This window comes from Arvicola amphibius, chromosome 7, assembly GCF_903992535.2.
Source record: "Arvicola amphibius chromosome 7, mArvAmp1.2, whole genome shotgun sequence".
Lineage (NCBI taxonomy): Eukaryota > Metazoa > Chordata > Mammalia > Rodentia > Cricetidae > Arvicola > Arvicola amphibius.
The window spans coordinates 45,216,347-45,240,684 of record NC_052053.1 but is presented as its reverse complement, the minus strand read 5'-3'; the positions used below and the strand labels follow the sequence as shown (position 1 = coordinate 45,240,684).

The 24,338-nt window shown below is 50.8% G+C and overlaps 1 protein-coding gene across 3 annotated transcripts in view; it reads left to right on the top strand.

The window, feature by feature from the left end:
- Positions 1 to 24,338, top strand: part of Vav2 (vav guanine nucleotide exchange factor 2) — a 177,924-nt gene that overhangs the window by 40,340 nt on the left and 113,246 nt on the right. For all 3 annotated transcript variants that reach the window (XM_038336282.1, XM_038336280.1, XM_038336281.2), the window contains exon 2: positions 106 to 222. In XM_038336282.1, coding sequence (XP_038192210.1) covers positions 106 to 222 — 117 coding nt within the window. The remainder of the gene's footprint in view (positions 1 to 105; positions 223 to 24,338) is intronic.

The following is a 24,338-nucleotide window of genomic DNA, read 5'->3' as shown; positions in this document are numbered from 1 at the left end:
GACGCCTATTCCCTCTGTCTGCATGGACGCTCAGGACCTTGCGGCTGCTGTGACTGGTGTTTTCTGAGATGCTGTCCCCTTACTGATGCCTCTTTCTCTCTCTAGTTCCTGTGTTTGAAGAATATTCGCACCTTCCTCAAAGTCTGCCACGATAAATTTGGACTAAGGAACAGCGAGCTATTTGACCCCTTTGACCTCTTTGATGTCCGAGACTTCGGGAAGGTGAGTGGGCTCCTCGACACACGCTTGCACTGGGTCATGTGGGCCACACAGGCTGGCTGCCCGCCAACCCCGTGCCTGTTGAGCCGTGTCACTGATGGGAAGGTGCTGAAACCAGGCTTGTGTGACAGGGTGGAGCAGGAGGGTGGATCCTTTCTCTCTCAGTCAGGGGAACCACCTACATCTAAATCTAGGGGATGCCATTAAAAGCTGAGAGTGCTGGCCACCCCCTGGTGTGAGAGAGGAAACTTAGGCCAGGCTGATGCAAAGGCCGCAGAGGCTGTGATTATTGGTGGCTTCCTGATGAGAATGGGTATGGAGTGATGGCATTAGGTGCCATCAAAAATATTGGTAACTCATCTTTTGTTTGTTGTTGTTGTTTTTCCCCTGAGACAGGGTTTCTCTGTGTAAGAGCCCAGGCTGGCCTCAAACTCTCAGAGATCTGCCTGCCTCCTCGTAAGACAAAGTCTGATGTAGCTCAAGTCAGCCTTGAATTCCATATGTAGCTGAAGATGACCATGAATTTCTGGTCTTTCTGCTTCCACTTCCTGGGTTCTGGGGTTACAGGTGTTCCTTACTACTGGTTTATGCAGTGGCAGAAATCAAACTTGGGACTTCATACATGTTAGCTAAGCGCCTTAACAAACAAGTCATGCCTCCAGCCCTCTGTCATTCCTATTGGGTAGAATCGTGACTGTCATGTCTTGGTTGGGGCACTGAGGGTTGAAGTGCACACCTGTAATTTGGCTTGTCTTCTCAAGCCTCTCTGCTGCCCACCCTTCCCCCCACAGCTGACTTGGTCTCTAAGCCAGCAGCTGCTACCTGCTGGTGAAGAGGCAGAGGCCCTGACTGCCCTGAGGACGATCCTCAGGGACTGGGTGTTTAAGAAAACAGCCCACCCGTCCAGGATGTGCTTGAGAGAGCAAACTTTGCCGTTGTAAGTGTTGAGAGACCTGTGCCTCAAGGGGCTTTTCTGTGATGTGGTGTTCAGAGCTAGTTCAGTGCTCAGGACTAGGCTTCTGGGAGCCACTGGCCCCAGCAGGTCTCTATGTTCTGGGAGTCTTCATTTTGAGAGTCTGTTTCTATGGGTGTTCAATTTTTAGAGGTTTCTTTTGGCTATAAAAGCATATAGGGGCCACTGCAGCTCTGACTTGGGGGACCAGTTCTCTAGCTATCAGCAGAACTTGGTGCTATGGGCATGATTTTGTAGGTTTGTCAAGCATGCACGAATGAAGGGGTGGGGTCTTGGAGATTTGCATCAAGGTTCCAGAAAGCTGCCAAGGCCAAGTAGTATGTAGTAAGGTCTCTATGTAATGTATGGAGGTCCTGACTGCAGGGCAGGTGTAGGGAGTTTGATGCATTATCATGCACATACAGAATTGTGTTTCCCTCTGCTTGGGTGTGTGAATGGTGCCTTGCTTGGTATTCTGTTCTATGAGTGGCTTTTCAATCTGATGGATCTATTTGGGACTCTCTCTTGGTCTTGTCTCTGGAAGTGGTTGAGATGAATTAGCCACAGCACTCTGGGTAGGAGGGGCTGATGACTTACACACACACACACACACACACACACACTCCACACCCCAGATATTGAGTAACCATATAGAGAAAAAGATGGGAACATCCAACCAAACCTATGTTTTGTTCAACAGCACAACCCTGGAGTGTTCTGTGTATAATTTCATGTAATTTCATTTTGATTCTAATTTGCTATGGCGGAATGCATGATGTAAGACACATAAATCTGGATTAAGCTCTCATCATCCGTTCGGCCAACTGTGTGGTCAAGCTGTTTATGAAGAAGGGTTGCTCTTGTCATTGTCAGCAGTTTTGACAGGACAGCTCTGACCCTGCAGTGAGTGCACTGTGTCTGTTCAGTGTGGGGATGGAGGGGCTACACTGGGGCTTTTCCCCTTGGCCTCTAGCCTGTTTCCCTGGCGTTGCCCCAGCATACGCTTATGGGAAATGGGAGTGGATTGTGGGCTTGGACCTTGAGTCATAGGGTGGGGTGCTGGGGCTGGAGGTGACCCTGCTGTGCAGACCCTGTAGCCAAGCTAAGGGGTGGAGTCCAGTCTCATGCTCTGCCCTACAGGAGCTCATATGACCCCCAGCCCACCTCTGCCTGTTGCTGCTTCAGTTCCTGTCCAGTCCTGAGGGTGGACTGGGCTGATCAGGCTCCTCTACACCACTGCTGGGTGAATGGATAACCTAACCCAGTGCCCTTAAACCGGCATTTCTCAACCTTCCTAACACTGCACCCTTTAATACAGTTCATGTTGTGGTGATGCCCTACCGTAAAATTATTTTTATTGCTATTTTATAACTGTAATTTTGCTACTGTTATGAATTGTAATGCAAAGTCTGTATTTTCTGATGCTCTTCGGTGGACCCTGTAAAAAGGTCGTTTGACTCCAAAGGTGTCGAGAGATCACAGGTTGAGAACCACTGCTTCAGACCCTGATGTGTGAGACTGTGAGAGGTGGGAGAGAGAGAGAGAAAGGGAGAGGGAGAGGGAGAGGGAGAGAGGGAGGATGGGAGTGGGAAGTGCCCAACAGGGTTAGCCATTGTAGTGTTCCCTCAGATAGAAATTGATGCTGCTACCACTGTCTTGTCACCAGTGCTAGTGGGGGGGGCAACCCATATTGTCACAGGGAGGTGTCAGCCTTGCCCTCTGCAGTTTTTAATGATTTTGTTTGTAAAAGACGCAACATTTGCACCTTAGGAGGATATAGCCTGGTAGCTAAGCTCTGGAACGCTGGAGCCTAGCAGGGTGGGTGTGTCTCTGATCTGTCTTCATCAGAATGCAGCCTTTGGGATTCTCCAAGTCCCATTTGTAGATAGCAGGGGGCACCGCTTCCAAGGTCTGTCCAGAAGAGTGTGAATCTTGGTTCCTTCTCCGCTGGCAGCCAGGGGTGGTCCCGAGGCTCTGGCTCTACACGGAGCTGACCTGACGGCTCCTGCACCTGCCTTTGGTGCCTTCTCTCCTCTGGGTTCTGTTGGGGTTAGGCTAGAGAGAGCAGGACTGTCAGTTCGCCTGGGTGAGACCTGACCCTTGTGTCGTCTGAATCCTTTGGGAAGATCGTGGCTGGCTCTTGAGGCATCACTTGAAGGAGTCTGCAAGGAAATGAATCCTTGGGTTCTTGTCATTTTTAGTGTAAGTGTTTTCTTCCTGCTCTTGGTCCTTCACCCTACCAGTTCCAGCAAGTCGTGAGGAATCCAGAATTTAGTTCCGGAAGTGTCTTTTTGGCTGCCTTCCCTGGTGTTTTTCCGAAGAGTTACATTAAAGATAATAGGTTTTAGTTCAGATAAGTCTTGTCTTGGAGATTGCCAAGGGTAGCTGGGCTGCATGGCAGCCAGGCTCTGACTGCGGGGCTGGGACCAGGCAGTGAGGTGCCTGTCTGATCGCCTTGCCCCTGCCATGTGCTCTTTTTCTCATTTTCGTGTGTCCTATCTATCTGGCCATATCTGTTCCGTTGCTGGGATTTGGGATATGAGGGACTGTGGACGCTTCATAGATGGCCACCCATAGCTTCTTTCTGGGAGTTTGGAACAACAATAGCAACAACAAACCCTTTGGAAGTTTGGTGGGGACCCTGGAGAGGACTCTGTTTGCTTTCTTCTGCGATTTCAGCTCCTAGACATTACAGATCATCGGGACAGCAGCAGCGTCGCCCTGTGGTTTGGCACCGTGTTTATGTCAGTCCTCCTCCGTGCTGATATGTCTCTTCATTCTTTCGTTTTGTGGAACAGGAAGTTGAGGTTCACAGAGAGTGGCCAGCTTCTGGCTCAGGGTCAATGGCTGGGTAGCTTTTTTTTTTTTTTTTTTTTTTTTTTGATTCCCACCTCTGGGAAGTCCAGCTCCATTGCCATCTGGGCTATGATGTTCCTTAGCCTCACTTCTACATCTATCTGTCCGGTAACTGCTGTGCCATCCTCTGTGTGCAGGGTCCCATAGCCAGGCCTGCAATGTAGGGAGCCCTGGGTAGCACTGGAGCAGGGAACAGGGAGGGACAGAGACCTGTCACTGTTAACGTTTTTGTCTGTGATGGTAGCCACTAGTTTTGAGCCTTTTAACCTGCTTTTAAGGTTGAGGTGAATGTCACAGGGTCTCAAAAGATGAAGCATGTCTTTTGAAGGGTCAGGAAGCAGGGGAAGGAGGGAAGAAGGCAGGAGCGAGAGCCAGAGAAGAGGAAGGAAGGGTAGTAAGATGGTTTCCGTTAGGTCTCAGAGAAACAAATAGCTAACTGAGCTGCTTAGTCTAACATACCAAAGTCAACTCTGGCCACCCGTCTCTCCCTACTCACAAGCACCTGTTACAGAGTTATCCTGGCTGACTCCCCCCCCCCCCCAGTCTCTAAACCTCTCCAGCCCCCCTCCCCACCCGCCCAGCTTCTCTTCCCTATACAACTCAGCTGTTTTGGCTACATGCCCTCTTGACCTCTTGTTTCCCACCTGCTCTCTTGGTTCCCAGGTGCCCCTCTCCCCCATCCAGTTCACTCTACACTTCCAGAGGCCTCTGGCTGTGCTTCCCCTCATCTATAGTAAATCTCCTCAGCTGTACCTGGGAGCAGTCATGCCCTTGCATTCAGTCTCCTAAAGTAGTAGGCTGTAGTTCTTGCCTGCAGGAGAGAAGCTAGGCCCACTGTGTGCCTCTGGTTGTCTGAGGGTGGGCTAGCCCCCTGGGCTTCCTCCTGCTTCTGCTTGCTAACCCCTGCAGCCGGCTAACCTGTGCTGCCAGGGAGTCCCTTCTACCCCACCCATCACTGGAAGGCCTTTAAAAATTTTCGAGACAGGGTTTTTCTGTGTAGTCCTGGCTGTTCTAGAACTCATTCTGTAGATAAGACTGGTCTCAGACTCAGAGATCTGCTTGTCCATCTGTTTCTGCTCCCAAGTGCTGGGATTAAAGGCATCCACCCACCCACCCTCCTCGACATTTTTTTCTTAAGTTGGAGGGTCTTCCAAACCTCCTCTGGGCCTCCTGGGTTCTCCTCTTAGCTGTATGCTGTCCTCTGTGTCTCCCTCAGACCTTGGCTTTGCTAAACGAGGCTTGCCCTGATGGCGCAGTGGCAGCTTCACCCCTATTCCCGCTTTCTCTCTTCCTGGCAGCATCCTGAGTGCGTTCTCACACCATCCGTGTCCCAATGGGAGATGCATTTGAATTCCTGTCTCAGTGCATCTGTGTGAGAGCGTTAGGTGTGGCAGAGGCCCGAGCCTCTGGAAGGGGAGTCTTGCAAGAGGCATGGAGCCCTGGCTGTTCCAGGAGGTCTGTCTGGTCTCATTAGGGACAGGAGGCCGATGGTTCCCTTGGTAGAGTTGTGGTTTCCAGAGTGATGTCCCTAGGCTACTCATGCATGTCCCAGCTGGGGTCTTACCTGGAACCTGCAGCCCCACCAGGTGGTACTGTTGACACCAGCCTGATTTCAGACAGTGAGCTACTGAGGGAGCAGCTGGGTGGGTCACATGGAGCTGTGCTCCTAATCAGTGGGCCCCTTATTCACAGGAAGAGTCACTGCGATTCACACTTCCGCAGCAGTTCACCTGGCTCTCAACAAGAGCTGGGCATGGACCGACGGGCCCCTAGATGATTTTGGCATTGCTTACCCAGGTGCCTAGGCTCCACCCAGCAGCCTCTGAGCCCCTGAGGCCTCTCACTTTCATGGAGGTCATGGCTGGTATCTGTCTGTCACTATTACCGTATGCCGAGTCCTTTCCACTCAGGAGTGCCTGCATCTCACTGGAACCTAAAGGAATGGGAGGCAGGTTAGTGAGGAGGCCAGAATGAGGTGGTTTGGGGGCCAGGGGGCGGTGTGGAAGCTGACCAGCTGCTGGGTAGTGGCTGTAATATGCCTGTGTCTCAGGGGAGGGTGCCAACAGTGGATCTTTGAGAGTTTGGGACACTGGATAATGCCTGTGACTGTGCCGATGGCAGCCATACAGGCTGGACACTTCTCCCCGGCTACGGAGTTTTAGCTTCTCCTGCTGAGGCAGTAAAGATGGAGCCCAGTTGAACTGCTGCAGCCCTGCCTTTCCGGTGTGGCACTTTCTGCGACATTTTGCCTAAAGGAAGGGTTCCGAAGAAGCTCAGAGCGAGAGTTTGGAAGCTTGGGCACATCACAGATAAGGATGTTGCCTCCAGGTTTCAGCCTGGTGGAGCAGTTGGGTCCTCAGAGGAGCTGGCTGTGCTGTGGCGGTCAGAGACAGAGCTTCCCTGCAAGTGCCCTGCTGTGCTTATGAAAGCCCTTGGGTCTCTCTGCCACTGTCCCATCATTTCTTCAGCAGTTTATGGGCCCCGTGCTCATTCCCTTGGCATTTGATGCCCCTCTCCTTTTTGATCCCAAGCAGGCATCATTAGTTTTTCTAGCATTTTCCATAGAGCCCACAGTACAGCCAGGTAAAGCTGACACAGACGGAAGCCAGCTTGTCTTTTCTAGACATTTATCATTTATTTTGTCCCTCGTAATTGCTGTGGCCCCTTGCATTGACCTATCCCCTACAGACATCTGCTGCCATTGTCCTCTGAACTTGAGGCAGGATGGGAGTGGGCAGAGGGGCATGTTTGCTGGTATTTCCCGCTGCCTGGTAAAGTGGGTCAGCTGAGAGTTCTGGAATAGAAGGGTACTAAGGCAGACCCCGGATGTCACTGGGCTGCCTCCCACAGTGTTCCAGTCTGTGAGATGGGTGTAAGGATCTTTTTTCCATAGGAACTGCAGAGGAAGAGACCAGATGAGGCAGCTGTATGTCTTCCTGTGGTGTTTTCCTCCAAGTGGCAGCTCTTGGTAATCAAACTGTGATCCTTGGCAGTGGGCAGGGGTACCCATGGCCTGTTCCAGCTGCCTGGAGTGCTGGCTTTACCAAGCCTCTAATGATGTCACAAACCTGCCACGCTGCCCTGCTTACTATCAAGTGTGTGGAGGGATAGTCTCAGTAACTTTAGCACCTGTGTGTATGGACGGGTCTCCAGCCCTATCTGATCAGAGACAGCAGTAACCATGGATATTGGTCAGACAATCCGATCTCCATACCCAGGCTTCAAGCCTGCTTGCGTCTCCTCATTTTCCCCTACTATTTGTTCAGGAAATTTGCTGAGTGGGCTTCGTGATCTCCCGAGGTACTCTCCCGCTGGCTGATGGCTCTCACCAGCTCCTGCTGCGCCAAGTTCATTTGCACGCCTTGGCTTAATACTGTCTGGGAGGTACTTGGGCCCTTTCTCGGCATCCATTCCGTACTAATTACTTATTAAAATGCAGCCGCCTCCGCAGAGCAGAGCAGCCTCAGGGCTCCCGGCAGAGCCCTGGCAGGGGCTGCTGGCAAGGGCTTTCCAGGTCCTGTTTGGAAGGATCCCCTCCACACCTCTGCCAGTGGGTGTCACTTCAGGAGGAGGTTATTAGGTTATGCTTTCAGGCAACTTGACCATCAGACATTCTGAGTGTGTGTCTGTGGAAACACACATGCAAGCACACACATAACACACACACACACACACACACACACACACACACACACACGATGTGCCTCTGGCTTTTTACTGGCAATGGGAGCATTGTATCTCTCATGGTCCTGGGGCCTTGTGCCATCTAGGCAGGTGCTCTACTCTTGACTGCATCCAGCTCTGAGGCTTCCACTTGGCCTCCTCTTCCAGGCAGAAAGTGCTTACTTCTTGCCGGCTGGCGAAGGAGGGAAGGAGGAGGATGCTTCTGGATCAGTCGCTGAGACCCTGCTGTCAACAAACCTGTGAAGAGCTAGACCACTGTGTGTCGGTCCTCTGGGCTTGCTGGGAAGTGGGCAAGGTTTGAGGCTGAAAGTTTGAGGCTGAGAGGAGCCCATGGCTAAGAATTGATACTTCTTGATCACCAGTGTTGGTGATGAGGGGCAGGACTCTATTTTGGAGGCCATTGTGATGCATTGGATGCTGGTACCCTCTTGGGGATCATGATTCTCTGTGTCTGAGGGCAGTCAGCCGGAGGGATGGAAGCAGGAGGAAGGGTTTGGAGCTTATGGGGTCTGAGTCTGGAGAGAAAACCAAATTGGTATGCTTGTGTGCAGGTGTGTGGCACAGGAATGTCCTGTGAACGTAGGCTTCATGGATGACCCAGCATCACTTATGGGAAGAGACTCCTTCCTCCATGGTTTAGAATTGGGCAGGAGTACCTTCTGAGCTGTGGGAACTTGGGTGGCCTACTACCTTCTCCTAGGACTTTAGGTGCTCTTGTCTGTAAAGGGAACGGCTTGACTGATAACACTGATTAATCTTGACTGATAGTAGCTTCCTGGAACACTCAGTCATGGCTGCTGAGGCTCAGCTATTGATGAGCGATATCTGCCCCAGCTTAAAGTGAGATGCGGGGGCCCTGGGTCTTATGCTCATTCTTGTGAATGAGCTGGTCTCATACTAGTGTTCGTTTGTAGGGTGAGTCCTCAGGCAAGCTCTCATGGTTGAGATTCAGCCCCTCTTGTAAGAGCAGGCTCATATGCTGGATGATGCCAGCAGCACCTCTGGTGTGGATGGAGTTAAGCCGAGAAAACCCAGAATTTTGGGGATTGGCATGGTTTAGTGCCAGGACTAGTGGCTGGGTTACCTGGTCTTCCTGGTGGGGGGTGTGATAGGCATTGTGTGGAGGATGTGTCTTTCTGTTTTGTTCTCCACTTAGCTCAGCCTGTGCTAGGGCACACAGCCTCAGCAACTGGAAAGGCAGAGCCCAGGACCCCTGCATGGTAGCTGGCCACGGTGGGGCTACAATGGCGCAGATAGCCGAGGTGTTTATAGAGGGCTTCCCAGTGGAATTCCTGGTTTCGATGGGCGGAGTGGAAAGCTCAGAGCTGCATATACAATGGACAGGAGGTTGGGGGGGGTATACAGACCCAGCAGGTGGTCCACTCAGCCTAGTGTAGGACTAGGTGTGGCAGGACAGGGTGGGGTACAGCTTGACTGGAACTCTTAAGGGGACAGCGCTGTTCTGCAGAGCTACAGACCAGGGTGTCAGGGTTTAGTGCGCACACTCCGGAAAGCACGTGTGACCCCCTGCACAGTGCCAGGGTGCTGGGAGATGCCAGACAGCTCTACCTGTGGACTCCCCCCTTGCTCACTGAGGATTTGACACTGAGGAAACAGGAGCCCACACCCAAGGAAGTAGCTGCGGACAGACTCTAGATGTGCTGTGGCCATTGTGTGTCGCGGCGTGTGTGCTCGTTACCGCTTTCTTTGTACCTCGGTTTCTCCTGTAGTCTGCAGGGCCACCCTTCCTGTCCTGTGTGTAAGCAAACGACTCTGTCATTTCTTGCTTGGGTGTCTTTCTACCCAGCTAGTTCCCACCTGGGGACGAGGAGCCTGGCTTTTCTTCACTCATCTCGTGGCAACTGGTGCAAGCCTTTTTTTTTTTTTTTGGTTTTTGTCCACAGTTAATTAAGCTTTAATTGGTTAATTGTTTCTCCCCAGTGCCCCAAGCATTAATTGTGTCTGGTGAAGCTTGACAGTTTGATGTTTGTGGCAGAAAATTCTGAATGAGACCAGGAAAGAGAACAAGAAAAAAAGTAGCGAAGTGTAATCGGCTCCTTGTGATGGTGTCATTTCTGGTCACCTTGGCAGACCTTTCCAGGATTCACTGCTTATTCTAAAGGTCAGTAGGAGTCTGCCGCCAGCTTGGGGCCAGCCAATGGCAGCCTCAGCTGTGAGGTCAGGCCTTCTGGGTGGAGAGGCAGCTTCTCTGGACTCGTGAGGTATGTGCTGTGAACTTGGAACAGAGATCCCTGCGGTGTTGTGGAACACTGTGTCTGATCTCTGGATGTGGGGCACTGTGCCTGATTGCCTGTAGCAGGGGTGATGTGGGGAATCATGCCGACCCCCTGAAACTGGGGTGATGTGGGGAACTGTGCTGAAAGCCTGCAGTTGGAGCGATGAGGGGCTTCATGCCCATCCTCTGTAGTTGGGGTGATGTGGAGCCTTGTGCTGATCTCCTGTAGCTGGGGTGATATGGGACACTGTACCCGACTCCTGGTGATAAAAAGTTTGAGACCCCTGGGCCACCTCTGCTCTTGGGCATTTTCTCAGTGGTGGTGTAGTGATATTTCATTTGTATTTTAATAAATAAAGCTTGCCTGAAGACCAGAGAGTGAAACAGCCACACTGGTCAGCCTTACAGACCAGGCAGTGGTGACACATACCTTTAACCCTAGTAGCTACAATGACACATACTTTTAATCCCAGTAGCTACACTAGTTTGCCATAGAAACCAGGCAGTAGTGGTGCACACCCTTAATCCTAGAGCTAGAGAGGATTATAAGACGGGAGGAGCTCTCAGTCTCAGTCTCATTCTGAGATTCCTAGAGGCAGGATCACTATTTTGGACTGAGGGTGAGGTAAGAGCCAGTGGCTGGCTGCTTTGCTTTTCTGGCCTTCAGGTTGAGCCTTAATATCTGCCTCTGGGTTTTTATTAATTGTGCTTCATCCCTCTTCTCAGGTATGTCTAGTTTTTGTCAGGTTGATGAAAAACAACCAACCTTAGCCAGGGGCACACACCACACTGCCAACTGCTGGCACATAGAATCAGCTCATGTCCTTGTGAGTAGCATTTGCAGACTAGGCTTGACAAGAGCTTGGCAGGTCAACTGAGATGTCTTGTGCTCACCCAGGCCTGGGGACCAGTAGGGGAGGAGTGTTAGTGGGACAGCTGGAGGCGTTTGTGGAGATGTGGTAGGGCTACTTGGTACTGGAACCCCAGGATGCTGAAGGATGCTGGCCTGATGCTAGTCTCTCAAAACAGGGCTGCTTCTTGAAGGAGGGTGGTTGGTGTGGCTCAGTGGCTGTATCAACATGGCTGAACTGGGCAATTCATTCATGGGAAAACTTTGGGCAGGGAGATTGGCGCCACCCTTGCTCATGTTGGCTGCAGGGACTGGAACCTTCCTTAGCCATGGGTGAGCTGTGACTGCTATAGGCTCTGCTTGGCCTCCTAGCCATGGTAGTCCTCCCGAGTCATCTCTGGAAGGGGGTGCCATGCCTGTGGTATCAGTGACATCCTTATGTAGTTCATTGATGCCAGCTCCTGCACCCTGTGAGACTGTATTGAAGTGTGTGGGCTCCCATTTCTTCTTAGAGCTGCCAGTGGTTATAGGGTGTTCCCTCTTGGCTCCCCACCTGATCCCACAGACCGAGGTTCTCCTTACTCAGTGCTATCTCGTAGTAAGAAGGGCCTGAGCTCTGGGATGGCTATATAGCCCTCACGTGTTTGGTAGGTTTGCTTGTGAGACTGTGTGACCAGGGACCTGGCCTTGTGACCTGAGGGCAAATCTGCAGAACCATCCATCCATTCATCTACCCATCCCTGATGGAGTCCTCCAGAGAGGATGGGTAGCGAGGAGACGGCTCTCCCAGGTCCCCGCTGTCTTAGACCCCAGTGCTTGGCTATCTAGGTCTTTTCATGCCCACAAGGTTGAGGGCAGAGGTTGGGGGAGATCCAGGGATCCTTTTAGAAGCCCCCCACTTTCTCCTCTTGGGGCTCTACATTTCCAAAGATGACACATATTAAGCCATTGACATTGTTAAATAATTAGTTTTCTCACTTTTTAATTAATCAAAGGTTAATTATGAGCTTTATCTTTAATTAGAGTTTCTGACCCCCACCTGATGGCTGTGCCTCACACAGAGGGCCCTTGAGGCCAGTCAGGAAGGGTGCACACAAGTTAGACTTTGGAATGGGTGTGATTAGGGCATGTGGAGCCCCTGGGACCCTCAGGGACCCTTATATCAGCTCATTTCATTTTCACCAGTGGCCACTGTGCGGCTGGTGCTGCAGAGAACAGCAATCATCGGACTATGATCTAGAGCCCAGTTAGGCCTTTGTGTTTGCAGCAGGGGGAAGTTGGGAGACTTCCAAAAGGGCTGATTATCTGCATAGGTATCTGCGTAGATCTCTGTGCGGCTGGCTGGCTGGCTGGCTGGCTGGGTGGGCACCTTTATCTAGTGACCAGAGTCTCTGTGTCACTGATTGCCTCTCTAGCCTAGCTCCACAGGCAGCCCAGTGCTACCTCCTGAGAAGATGGCTGATTGGTTCAGTCTGTGGCGGGATGCAGGTCAGGTGCCAGAGCGGTGAGACAGCCCTTAGGGATCTGCCAGCCAGTCAGTGGGGGCCAGGAGCGTGGGTTGGAGCTGACAGCCCTTAGGGATCTGCCAGCCAGTACTGGGCAGTGGGGCGCCAGGCCTGCTTGGTGGCCTGCTGTGGGTTGGAGGCTGAGCCAGCCCTCTAGACTGGTCTGTGCCCTGAGGTTTGTCCTCAGGCAGCCCTAGCTGAGGAGATAAAACCAGGCTCTGCCTAGCTTGTACTGGCAGCTCCCTCCGGGCCTTCCCTGTTGTTTCTTATTTGTGGAGCTGCCCATCCTGGTCTGATGAGTACCTGCCAGTCCCGGTTCTGCTTGGGGTTAGGGCTAAACAGGCCTTTGGCCTGCTGACTTAGGGCTTGGCAAGGGGAGTGTTGGCACATCTGGGCTGGGCAGGGGCAGTGGAACGCTGGCCTGGTTTATGCAGTGTGAGGCTGCAGGATTGCTGGTCTCTGAGCAGAGGGCTAGCTGACAGGTGGGAGAGGCGTCTCCTTGCCTGCCCTGGGATCCCAGGCCATAGTGTGTGTCTGTCTGAGTTTCTTTGGTTTGCTCACCTGAAGCACACCCCGTCCTTCTGATTCTTTCTCTGCTTCCAGCCTGCGTTGCTCAGTCATCTGATTTAACTGGCGGCAGATGTCTCAGTGCTCTCACTCCCTCCTAACACAGGCAAAATATTCAAGGAGAGTCCTAGTCCTGGTATCTTCCCTCACTGGGCTTATAGCTCGTTTCATAGCTCAGAAGAGAGGAAATTGGTAGTTTTCCTGACCACTGGGGACAGCCCGGCTCAATGTGCCTGGGTTTCTGGAGCCCTTCCTCTTGGGTAGCCAGGGATGGGCGGCGACAGGCCCAGCAAATCCCACAAAACCAGTAGCCCTTGGTGTGATTCCCACATCAGCTAGGCCCCAGGCAGAGGTGAGTTCCAGTCAGCCCATGGCCGCCCTTTAACGCTTGTCCCGCACAGTGTTCTGAAAATGAGGTTGGGGGAGGGGGGGCCTCTGGTGTTGGGCCCTTGAAAGACTCCAGAACAGCACACAGGCGGGATTTGATCCTTCAGTGAACAGCAGGAGTGTGGAACACACAGTGATAATGGCTGTGAGGATGGTTCACGGGGAGGCCGTGGACAGATTGAAAGCTTGTTATGAGCCAGTCAGGCCTGGAGGGGAGTGGGAAGCATGAAGCGTTGAAAGTGACCTGAAGATACAGCAGACATCCCTGTCCTTTGGGGACTGTGGATCTCGGGCCTGAGAACAGGATTTAAGGATATGTGTTGTGTTAAACATGTGACCTTGGGCGTGAACTTGCTGGGAATACCTTCACTGTTTCCCCCCACCCCCTAGATTTATTTATTATTTTTTTTCATGTGCATGTCTGTATGCGTGCAGGTGTTTAGGAAGCTAGCAGAGGGTGACAGATTTCCCAGAGCTGGAGTTACAGGTGGTTGTGAGCTGGGAATAGAACTCAGGTCCTCTCCAAGAGCAGCAAGTGCTCTTAACTGCTAACCTACTTCTCCAATCTTGTTGCTGCCTATGTTTGCGGTAACATTTCATGTAGCCCAGGCTAGCCTGGTATTTGAGACCGTGACTGTCCTTGAACTCACGGACCCCTGCTTCAGCCTCCCAAATGCTGAGATTGGGAGTGTGTTCCATGCAGCCTGGTTTGCCAGCCTGGTTTCCTGTCTGTAATGGCAGTAACAAGGATGCCAGCCTTGGGAGCATGAGAGGAGTGACGTAGAACTATGGCCAGCATAGGTGAGGACTGCCATTGTCCCCATAGGCTCAGGAACTTGTCATTCACATGCCTCGGAGGGTTAACACTCCATTCTGTGAAGGCTCTGACCTGGGCTCTGGGATGTTCCTGGTGTTAGTAGGAGCTGTAGTAGCAACTGGGCCTGCACAGAAGGAGCCCCAGAAGCCCACCACCTGTCTGTGTTCTCTGCCATTTTCTCCTCTAGCTGGGACTGTGGTCTGCCTCCATGTAAGAGGGGTTAGAAGCCAAGGACAATTCCCCTTCGTTGTCCTAATGGCTTCCATATTAATTTGTTGGGAGGAAATCACCCCCTTCGAAGGCCTTTCAAGTGGAAAAGGAGAGACGTCCTAGTACCGTGGGCCAGTCATTAGGGGAAAGCAAATTAAATCATGTTTAATGGTGTTGAGTCCCCATCGTTTTGGAAATGGAATTGGTGAAGCGGGGAAATGAGAGATTGCTGATGCCCTTCGAGGGAGTCTGGGAAGGAGAAGTGAGAGAAGCGTATATGGTGACCAGGGGCTAGCCTGGAGCTGGGACTGGGCACTGTAAGACCCCGCTTTGCTGAAGTGAGCTCGGGAGCCGTGGATGGGTACAGATGGCATCCCGCATTTTCATGCGGTTGTATGCATTCCTTCCCCATCCTGGCTTCTTCTGTAACCAGCTGCCCTACTGGGGCAGATTGCTCCTCTCCTGAGCCAAGCTTCTTTTGTTAAGCAAAGAGGAGGTGGCATTCACGTGATGGGGCATGGGGAGGGGACTCAGAGAAGGCACAGAATCCCAGCCTGGGCTGAGTCTATAGAAATGGATGTGGTCTCTTACTACTCCGTTGGCACGTTGAGAGGGACAAGTATGTTGTTTTCAAGTTGCTAACAGTCCCTTGGAGATTATGTGTCTTTGCAACTTAAAACTGATAAAGCGACAGTTCCATTTCCTGTAAACATCAAAAGCCCTTCTAGCAGGAAAAAAAACCAGAACAAAACTGTGTTCTGTTTTTCTCATGGGGGGGGGGGGCTCCCAGCCCTTTGGCAGGTCATAAGATATATTCAGCTTGACAGTCTACCTTAGCGAGCTGTACCTTCACTTAAGAGTTAGTCTCTGGGGGCTGGAGAGATGGCTCAGAGGTTAAGAGCATTGCCTGCTCTTCCAAAGGTCCTGAGTTCAATTCCCAGCAACTGCATGGTGGCTCACAACCATCTGTAATGGGGTCCGGTGCCCTCTTCTGGCCTGCTGACATACACACAGAATATTGTATACATTAATAAATAAATATTAAAAAAAGAGTTAGTCTCTGGCCGGACGGTGGTGGCGCATGCTTTAATCCCAGCACTCTGGAGGCAGAGGCAATCAGATCTCTGTGAGTTCGAGGCCTGCCTGGTCTACAAGAGCTAGTTCCAGGACAGATTCCAAAGCTTCAGAGAAACCTTGTCTCGAAAAACCAAAAAAAGAGAGAATCTCTGTTGGAACAAGGGATTGCTTAAGCATCTCTCAGGGCTTCTTATGGGAGAGGCTATCGCCTGGGAGACAGAGAAGGTGTGCCAGTTTAGGTCTCTTTATGAAGCCAATCAAGTCACTGTGGCCTTCTCTCCCTGCCTGGTCTACAAGAGCTAGTTCCAGGACAGATTCCAAAGCTTCAGAGAAACCTTGTCTCGAAAAACCAAAAAAAGAGAGAATCTCTGTTGGAACAAGGGATTGCTTAAGCATCTCTCAGGGCTTCTTATGGGAGAGGCTATCGCCTGGGAGACAGAGAAGGTGTGCCAGTTTAGGTCTCTTTATGAAGCCAATCAAGTCACTGTGGCCTTCTCTCCCCGGTGACCTCATCTAATTCCTAGTCTCCTTTTCAAAGTCCCAGTGGCAAACTTCATTAACATTGGAATCTGGGGACTGAGCATTTAACACCTAAGCACAGCCTCTAACATCTGAGATGCAGGTCAGTCCCTCTTACACAGAAAGCTGCTCCCCAATGATGCTGCCCTGCCTGGTCCTCAGCCTCTGGCCACTGCTGCCCCGGCACAGCTTGGCTGGCCTGGTGAGTCCACCTTAGGGCTTTTGCTAATACTGGCTGCACTTCCTAGACTGTTCTTGGCCCAGGGGCCTGCGGGTTGTCTCTCCATCCTCCTTCATGTCTCGCTGGGCATCCACCCTGTGAGACCACTCCTTCTCCATCCTCGAGTCTAGAGTGCTTGCTCTGAGGGGATCTTACTTGTCGACTGGCTTATTGCCGCTCTGCTCACACGATGGCTGTCGCTGTGAGTAAGGGTTTTTCTCATTTTTTCACTTCTTTGACAAACGGATCAGTGTCCAGCATGGCCCCATGGGTGTGTGAAGGAAAAATAGAGAGAAAAGGGAGGACGGGTGAGTGAGGCTCTACAGGGAAGTTTCTAGAAGTTGCTAAAGGCATGCTTTCTTTCCTTTCCGAAGCTGTAGCCAGGGGACACGTTCTTTCTGGAACATACCTGCTATTTGCTGGTCACACTCTGGGGCACAGCAAACAGATCCGAGGAGTACGCAGTGCCTGGCTCCATAGTCCTGATCCTCACGTGTCCCCCAGGGAGGTGATGTGGAACTCTAAGGCTCAGTGTATCCCAGGGAGATGACAGGGGCGGTTCTTATAGGTACTATAGGTTATGATGTGGGGCCTCAGTCCTCTGGGTGCTCAGGCAGGAGATGCAGAGCTCTGGTGCCCAGGGGTGCCCCAAGGGAGAAGGCATAGGAGGTGACAAGGATATGGTTGTCCGCGTGTGCTCTGGGGAGATGACGTGAGGTCCTGTCCTCACATAGTCACCAGGGAGGGTGATGTAAGTAGTAACTGTTCACCCGTGCAGCAGGGAGGTGGCAGGGGGCCTGACCTCACATGTGCCCTTGGGAAGTGATGTGGGTACCGTTCACTTGTGCCTGGGGAGGTAACATGGGTCCTGGTGGAAGGACACTGGGTGACTTTTGATTGAGTTTTTCCCCTGGACTGAGAGTCCAGAGAAAGCTACTGGCATGTCCAATGATGCGTGATTGCTTTTCATGGGTGTGGTGTTTTGAAAGAAAATGGCCCCCAAAGGGAGTGGCACTATTAGGAGGTCTGCCTTGTTGGGTGAAGTTTGTCTATGGGGTCAGGCTTTGAAGTCTCTTGTTCAAGCTTCCCTCAGAGTGACAGTCAGTTGACTTCCTGTTGCTTGTGAGATGTAGGACTCTCAGCTACCCCAGCATCACCGTCAGCCTGCATGCCACTGTGATGATAATGGGCTGGACCTCTGAAACTGTAAGCAAACCACCCCAATTAAATGTTGTCTTTATAAGAGTTACCATGGTCATGGTGTCTCTTCACAGCAATAAAAACCCAAACTAAGACAATGGGGACCCCTGTTCACTCAGAGCCTGGCTTATCTGGCAGGAAGTAGCTCAACAGTGTGGGATGTTCTCTGGTATCCCAGCTCCATAGGAGTTGTGAAGAGACCACATCTTGTGTAGGGCCGGGCTGGTGTCCTTGCAGTAACCGATGGTACAGATCAGGAGGGAACCTTTTGCCAACATCCCCTCAGATCCTGGGTCTGACTCTAGTGGGTGCTGGAGGTCTCTGCTAGATGTGTTTGGGCCTTGTGTTGGGGACCAGGGTATGTTGAGGATTCTCCAGCCGCAGACTCAGGCTGTGATAACCCGGGGCTATGTATATTCCAGTAGTCACCCTTGCTTTCGGGGAAGTGTGTGCTATCCATGTTCACAGGATCACTTCCAGCAACAGCATTTCCTGCTTGCAGGTGTTTGTCTCAGGGCAGAGCTGCAGACTGTTCCCTGTACTTCAGCCAGTCTCTACAAAGCTGGAAGCCAGGGAATGCCAGAAGCTCCTATAGAACTGTGGTCCCCTGTGAAAGTACTAGTTGTGTCTAATGAATGAAGTGCCATGGTCAACCTCAGGGACTTTGATTTGAGGGGGACCAGCCTATCCTTCCAACACAGGGAAATATATAGGGTAGAGCAGAACTGTGACCCCAGGTACCCACCCAACCATTCTGCTGTTGGCCCCAGAGGGGAGTTCATCTGACCTCTGTGCCTCTCCTGGTCCCCTCCTTGCTAACTGTGTTGGACGCTGAAAAAGAGACTCTGCCATTCTCTGCTCCCAGCTGGACAGTCTTGCAGTGTGGTCAAAGCCTGACCTTACTCTTCCCTGACCCTGTAGACGACTGCAGTTCTAGGCCCTGCCTAGATGTTGATGAGGAGTCTTGGAGCATTGGGTTGCAGAACGGGAGTGCCTTCCATCCTAGCCATCTTCTGTATTCTCCAGCTTCTGGGAGTCACCTGATATGACGACAGAACCATAGGCACTGGACTCAGCCCCTGATGTCAGCCCGTCTCCTCCTTCTCTTCTTTTTTTAAACATACTTTTTTTATTGATTCTTTGGGAATTTCACATTATGCACCCCAGTCCCACTTATTTCTCAGTCCTTTCAATATCTATTCCCATGTTTGTAACCTACCCCCCCAAAAGAAAACAGGAAAAAATGAACAAAACAAACAAACAAAACAAACAAACTCTAACAACAAAAAGAAAGCCACTCAAAGCCTAGATCTGGATCTGGGTGGAGCTGGCAAGGGGGTGGGGCCAGCTCTCTCGTACCCATGCCATTTCCAATGCTGTCTTGCCACCCTTAAGTATGATATACCTTCAGCTTTTCTGATGGGGCAATCTGATGTTGCTGTGGTTCAGGCTAGTCTGGAACCTGAGTGACATCAGGTCCACCATGTGTCCCACTTCCCATGTGTCCCCTCCCTTGTACGTTCTTCCTCTGTGTGTTACAGACCCCAACTGTAGTACCTAGGTGGCATCTAGCTTCTGCAAGTTCACCCACACATCTAGGTGAAAACTCCGAATTCTCTGGGTCTAAGAAGTGTTGTGGCTCTAGCTGCCCTTGTAAGAGCTTAGAGAATATTCTGTGTGCACAGCCAGGGAGGGGACCCCTGGGTGATGAGTAATGTTCCCTGCTTTGATGGACCCGGTTCTTTGTTTTGAGATGGGTGTTTTTGTGTAGCTCAGGCTAGACTTGAGCTTGGATCCTCCTCACCCTCTGGGATGATGTGATGACCAGCTTGTGCTACCATGCTGGGCTACATGGCTTGCTTATGGATGTGCTTTTCACTGTACCATCATCAGAGAGGGTTATGGAAGGCAGAGAGGCTGCTGGGGTAGGGAAGCGGACCTCTGGATGCTCAGATCCTTGGTGGGAAAAACCCAGCCCCAAATCCCATAGGCCTGACCGAGGCCGTGGGACATTATAGAGCAATGCCATTATCTGCTGTGTGTTGAGGTGTTACCAGTGGACGTGAAGTGTGCTGGATCTGTGGGTATGGGGAGGCACCTTATTGAAACAGAAAGGCCCCAGTCTCAAATATTGAAATTACCCAAAGCCCAATCAAATCCCCGTGGGCAAAAATAAGAAGGCTGCGTAAGTCAGGTGGAGAAGCCGGCATCTGGGGAAGTCACATGCCACAAGGATGAAAGGTACTTTAAAGTGGTGGCTCCTTCTGCCTCAGTACCCTTCATGCCAGAGAAATCTGGAGCCTCTGAAGAACTAACTGTCTGCCTGAGGGAAGCAGCAGAAGTTTACCGTCTGCCTGGAAGGGGTGCAGACAGTCACACACAGGGAGGTCAGGGACCTGTGATGCAGTAGTTCAATCATTTTTGTCAAATCATCTGTGTGATCTTGAATCCCAGATGATGTTGCCTCCTGACCCCAGACTCACGATGCAGGCAATTTGAACCTGTCAGCGTAGGTGGGGTCATGGGAGCATTTCCCAAGCAGCCTTCTAGAAGTGAGCCAGGCCTGGAGGAAATCGGCAGGTCCTTGTCAGACCGGAGGCAGGCCTGGCAGCCCTTGTACACCCTGCCCAGAGTCATCCTGAGGCATGCTCTATCCTACAAGGAGTCTATTCTTGTTCATCCTCCCCTTTGTTTTCTAGTTATTTGTGTGTGTGTGTGTGTGTGTGTGTGTGTGTGTGTGTGTGTGTGTGTGTATGTGTGTGTATGTGTGTGTAGGCCTGAGGTTGATAGTACGGGGTTATTCTTGATAACCTTTGTGCACTGCTCACTGAGGCAGTCTCAGTCAAACCCAGAACTCACCAGTATGGCCAGTTTCACTAACCATCCTGCTCTGGGGATCCCATCTGTCTGCCTTTGAAAACGAGGATTGCAGGCTTGCCAACCACTTGGCGTTTGCACGCTTCTCAGGATCTGAGCTACAGTCCTCAAGCTGCACCCCAAACCATCTCCTCCAGCCCCCTGGTTCTTTTTATCTCAGTGCATGTGTAGAATGTTATGAGCAAGCGGGTGTCTGCTGTGTGGAGGCCAGAGGACAGTCCTAAGTGCCTGTCTCCTTTGAGACAGGGTCCATTGCCTTGGAGGTCACCGATCAGCTAGCTGGCCAGCTGGCCATTGAGACCCCAGGGATCTCTTTGTCTTCCCCATTGGTTGAACCACAAGTATATTCTAATACACCTAACATTTTTTCTCTCGTCGTTCTGGGGATCAAAGTCAGGTCCTTGTGGCTTGCAAGGCAAGCACTTTACTGATTTTTGAGTTCCTTCTCACTGTTTTAAAATGTCAGCATTATCTTTCCAGTTTGCTGTTGCCGAGTATTCATCTGTATTCACAATGCTGACGCATAGTTTGCCAAGTCTTTCAGAGATTTTCTTGCTTTGGGGAACTTGATTTTTCTGGGTCTCACTATGTAGCCCTGGCGTGACCTGGATTATGCCATGTAGACCAGGCTGGCCCTTGAACTCACCCTGAGATCCTGCCCTTGCTAGTGTGGTACAGGAAAGCGCATCTGCATAGAGCACTTCACTTCGCATGTGTGGGTAGACAGTAACCCCCGACTTTCCGTGCAATCTGCTTTGGGAGGGTATGTTTTCTGAGTTCTCTGATCTTTGCCAGGCTTTAAGGATCCACTAAGGAAATATAGGTTATCTGTCTCAATGTGCCAGTGGCCTTGTTCAATTGTGTGGAGTAGCCTATGAGGTGCTCTACTCAAACACTTTTCAAAAAAATTCAGGAGGCTGGAGAGATGGTTTAGTGATTAAGGGCACTTGCTGCTCTTGCAGAGGACCTGCTCGTTTGATTGCCACTGGTTTGGTGGCTTACAACCATCTGTAACTCCAGTTTCCAGAGGATCCAACATCCACCTTTTTTTTTTTTTTCCCTGAAACCGACTTTCTCTGTGAAACAGTCCTGGCTCTCCTGGAACTCACTCTGTAGACCAGGCTGGGCTCAATTCACAGAGATTGCTGCCTCTGCCCAGCTCTGGCCTTCCCAAGTGCTAGGATTAAAGGTGTTGTGCCACCACTTGCCTGGTCTTATCATCAACATCCACTTTTTGTCTCCATAGACGTTATGCATACACATGGTGCACAGACATATATGCAGGCAAAAATGCCCATACATAAAATAAAAAATTAAAAAAATTTAAGCAGAAATCTAACTTTAAAAAGTCAGCATATATCTTAAACTATTATTATTATTAATTTTGTGAGATAGGAATCTCATGTAGCCCAGGCTGACCTTGAACTCATGTAGGTGAGGATGATCTTGAATAACTGATCTACTTCTCAAGTGCTGGAATTCTAGGGGTGACTACCACACCCACCTCAACCTGTGTCTTTTTTTTTGTTGTTGTTTTTTTTTTGTTTTTTTTTTTTTTGTTTTTTCGAGACAGATTTCTCTGTAGCTTTGGAGCCTGTCCTGGAACTAGCTCTTGTAGACCAGCTGGTCTCGACTCACAGAGATTCGCCTGCCTCTGCCTCCCGAGTGCTGGGGATTAAAGGCGTGCGCCACCACTGCCTGGCTCAACCTGTGTCTTTTTAAAGATTGTGTGTTTGTGCCAGAGTGTACAGATGTGCCTGCAACCATAGAGTTTTGTGTGTTTGTGTCGGAGTGTGTGCAATGTGCTCTGCAACCCTGGAGTTTTGTGTGTTTGTGCCGGAGTGTGTACATTGTGCTCTGCAACCCTGGAGTTTTGTGTGTTGTGCTGGAGTACGTACATGTGTGCTGCAACCATGGAGTTTTGTGTGTTTGTGTCGGAGTGTGTACACGTGCCACTGGCAACCATGGAGGGTGCTCACAGAGGCCAGAGGAGGAGCATTGGATCCTCTGGAACTAAAGTTACATCCAGTTGTGAGCCACCATGTAGATTCTGGGAACTGACCCCATGTCCTCTGCAAGAGTAGCAGGTGTTCTGAACTGCTGAACCATCTCTTTGGCTTCAGCTTGTGTAATCAAGACTTATTATTATTGCTGTCACTATAATTAGTGTGTGTGTATGAGAGAGAGAGATAGAGAGAGGAGAGAGAGAGAGGAGAGAGAGAGAGAGAGAGGAGAGAACATACATGTAGAGGGTCAATTAAGTGGGGTTTTCTCTCCTTCTATTGTGGGGGTCTGGGGATTGAAGTTCAATTATCAGGCTGTGTAGTACTTCCATTGTTGTAAATGTACCACATTCATTTCCCTTATCCATATCTTCGGTCAAGGGGCACTTAGGAAGGTTGTCTAGAGACAAATGTTGGCATACTTCACGCAAATACATAGACATAAAATAAAATAAAAATAAGTTTGGCTCCCAGCACCAAAGCCGGGTGGCTCACAATTGTAGTTGGATGTTTCCTGTCCCGCACTCCATTTCCCAGAATAACGGACACAGAGGCTTATAAATGCTCACTGATAGCTCAGGGCTTATTACAAACTAGCTCTTACAACTTAAATTAATTCCATTTCGATTAATCTACATTCTGACACATAAGCTTTTACCTCTGTCCCATCTTGGCTGGCAACTCCTCTGACTCCGCTCTCTTCCTACCATCATTCTCAGGTTGACTCTCCCCCCCGCCTAACTTTATCCTGTTCAGCTATTGGTCAGTCAGCCTCTTTATTAAACCAATCACAGTGACATATATTCATACAGTGTAAGGAATATTCCACACACAATCATGTGTAACTCCAGCTCCCAGGGGAATTTGATGTGCTCTGTTGGACTCTGGACAACTGCACTCACGTGTGCATGTATCTTTACTCAGACATAGACAAACACACAGACATACATAGTTAAATAAAAGTAAATCTTAAAAAAAGTAAGTAATACTTTTAAAAAAGCCAGGATGTAGTGATTGCATGTCTTTAATCCCAGCATTTGGAAGGACGAGACTAGTGGATTATCTGTGAGTTCAAGGCTAGCCTGATCTACATAGTGAGATTCTACCTCAAAACAAACCTCACAAAACCTTGCGGATGTCGTAGAGCAGTTTGTGTTCCAGGGAAGGTCTGTGTCCAGCCTGTCTATCACTGGCCTATTTGACCTTGCCAAGGGCTTAGCCTGGACAGGTGACCATGGTTCTCCCTGCTACAGCCTCGCTCCTGATCATTCTCTCTGCAGTGGTCTGGAGACACACAGACACACGAACTCTCTTGACTTGCCCGCAACCGTAGTGACAGGGGCACTACATCGTGTACTCCCGAAGGCTCGCTCATCAGACATGCCGGAGCCCGCTGCTCGCCTCCACTGTCTAGCTGTGTGATTTTGGGCAGGGTGACTCCGTAAACCCTGACCCCTGCCTGGAAAGTGGGGTCTGTGCAGGTCCAGTGGGGGAGCCCCAGCACAGGCTTCGGGTGGAGAACCTGAACTTCTGGTGGCTTCACTGTTGTAACACAGCAGTCAAAATCCACGGGGCTAATTAATGATTTTCTCTTTTATTACCAGTCTGGGGCAGGTCTCGTCAGAGAGCAGAGGCCTCCTATCTTTGGTTCTTCCTCTTCAGCACTGACTCCCACCCCTGGAAACATGGTTAAAATGTCTACAAGAACCCCAACCATCACCCCTTTATTCTAGGCGCTAGGGTAGGTTGGGGCAGGAGGGAAGCAGAAGAGCCTTCCTCTTTATTGGCCAGGTCAGTGTCACCTGGCTTCTTACAGCCCTGATAGAGTTTCAGTGTGACTATAATGATGGCGGGGACAGTGGGAGTGAGAGGCCACCAGCCGGGTCCCTGGGGCAGAGGACTGGGGGAAGTTGGGTAAACCTCTAAGTCCATTCCTGGTAGTGAGCTCAGGAAATTTAAGTTGGTATGTGTTTGGCACTTCAGAGTCATGATAGTGGAGTGGGCCGGGTGCATCTTCAAGCCTGTACGCTTGCGAGCGCTTCTTTTTGCCCAGCTTACCTTAGGCAACTCCAGCTGGAAGGAAGGCAGTGCAGGCATGGCTTGGGCCATGGGCATGCCCTCTGACCCCACTAACCTTCAAGGATCCTGGCTCCGAGCCA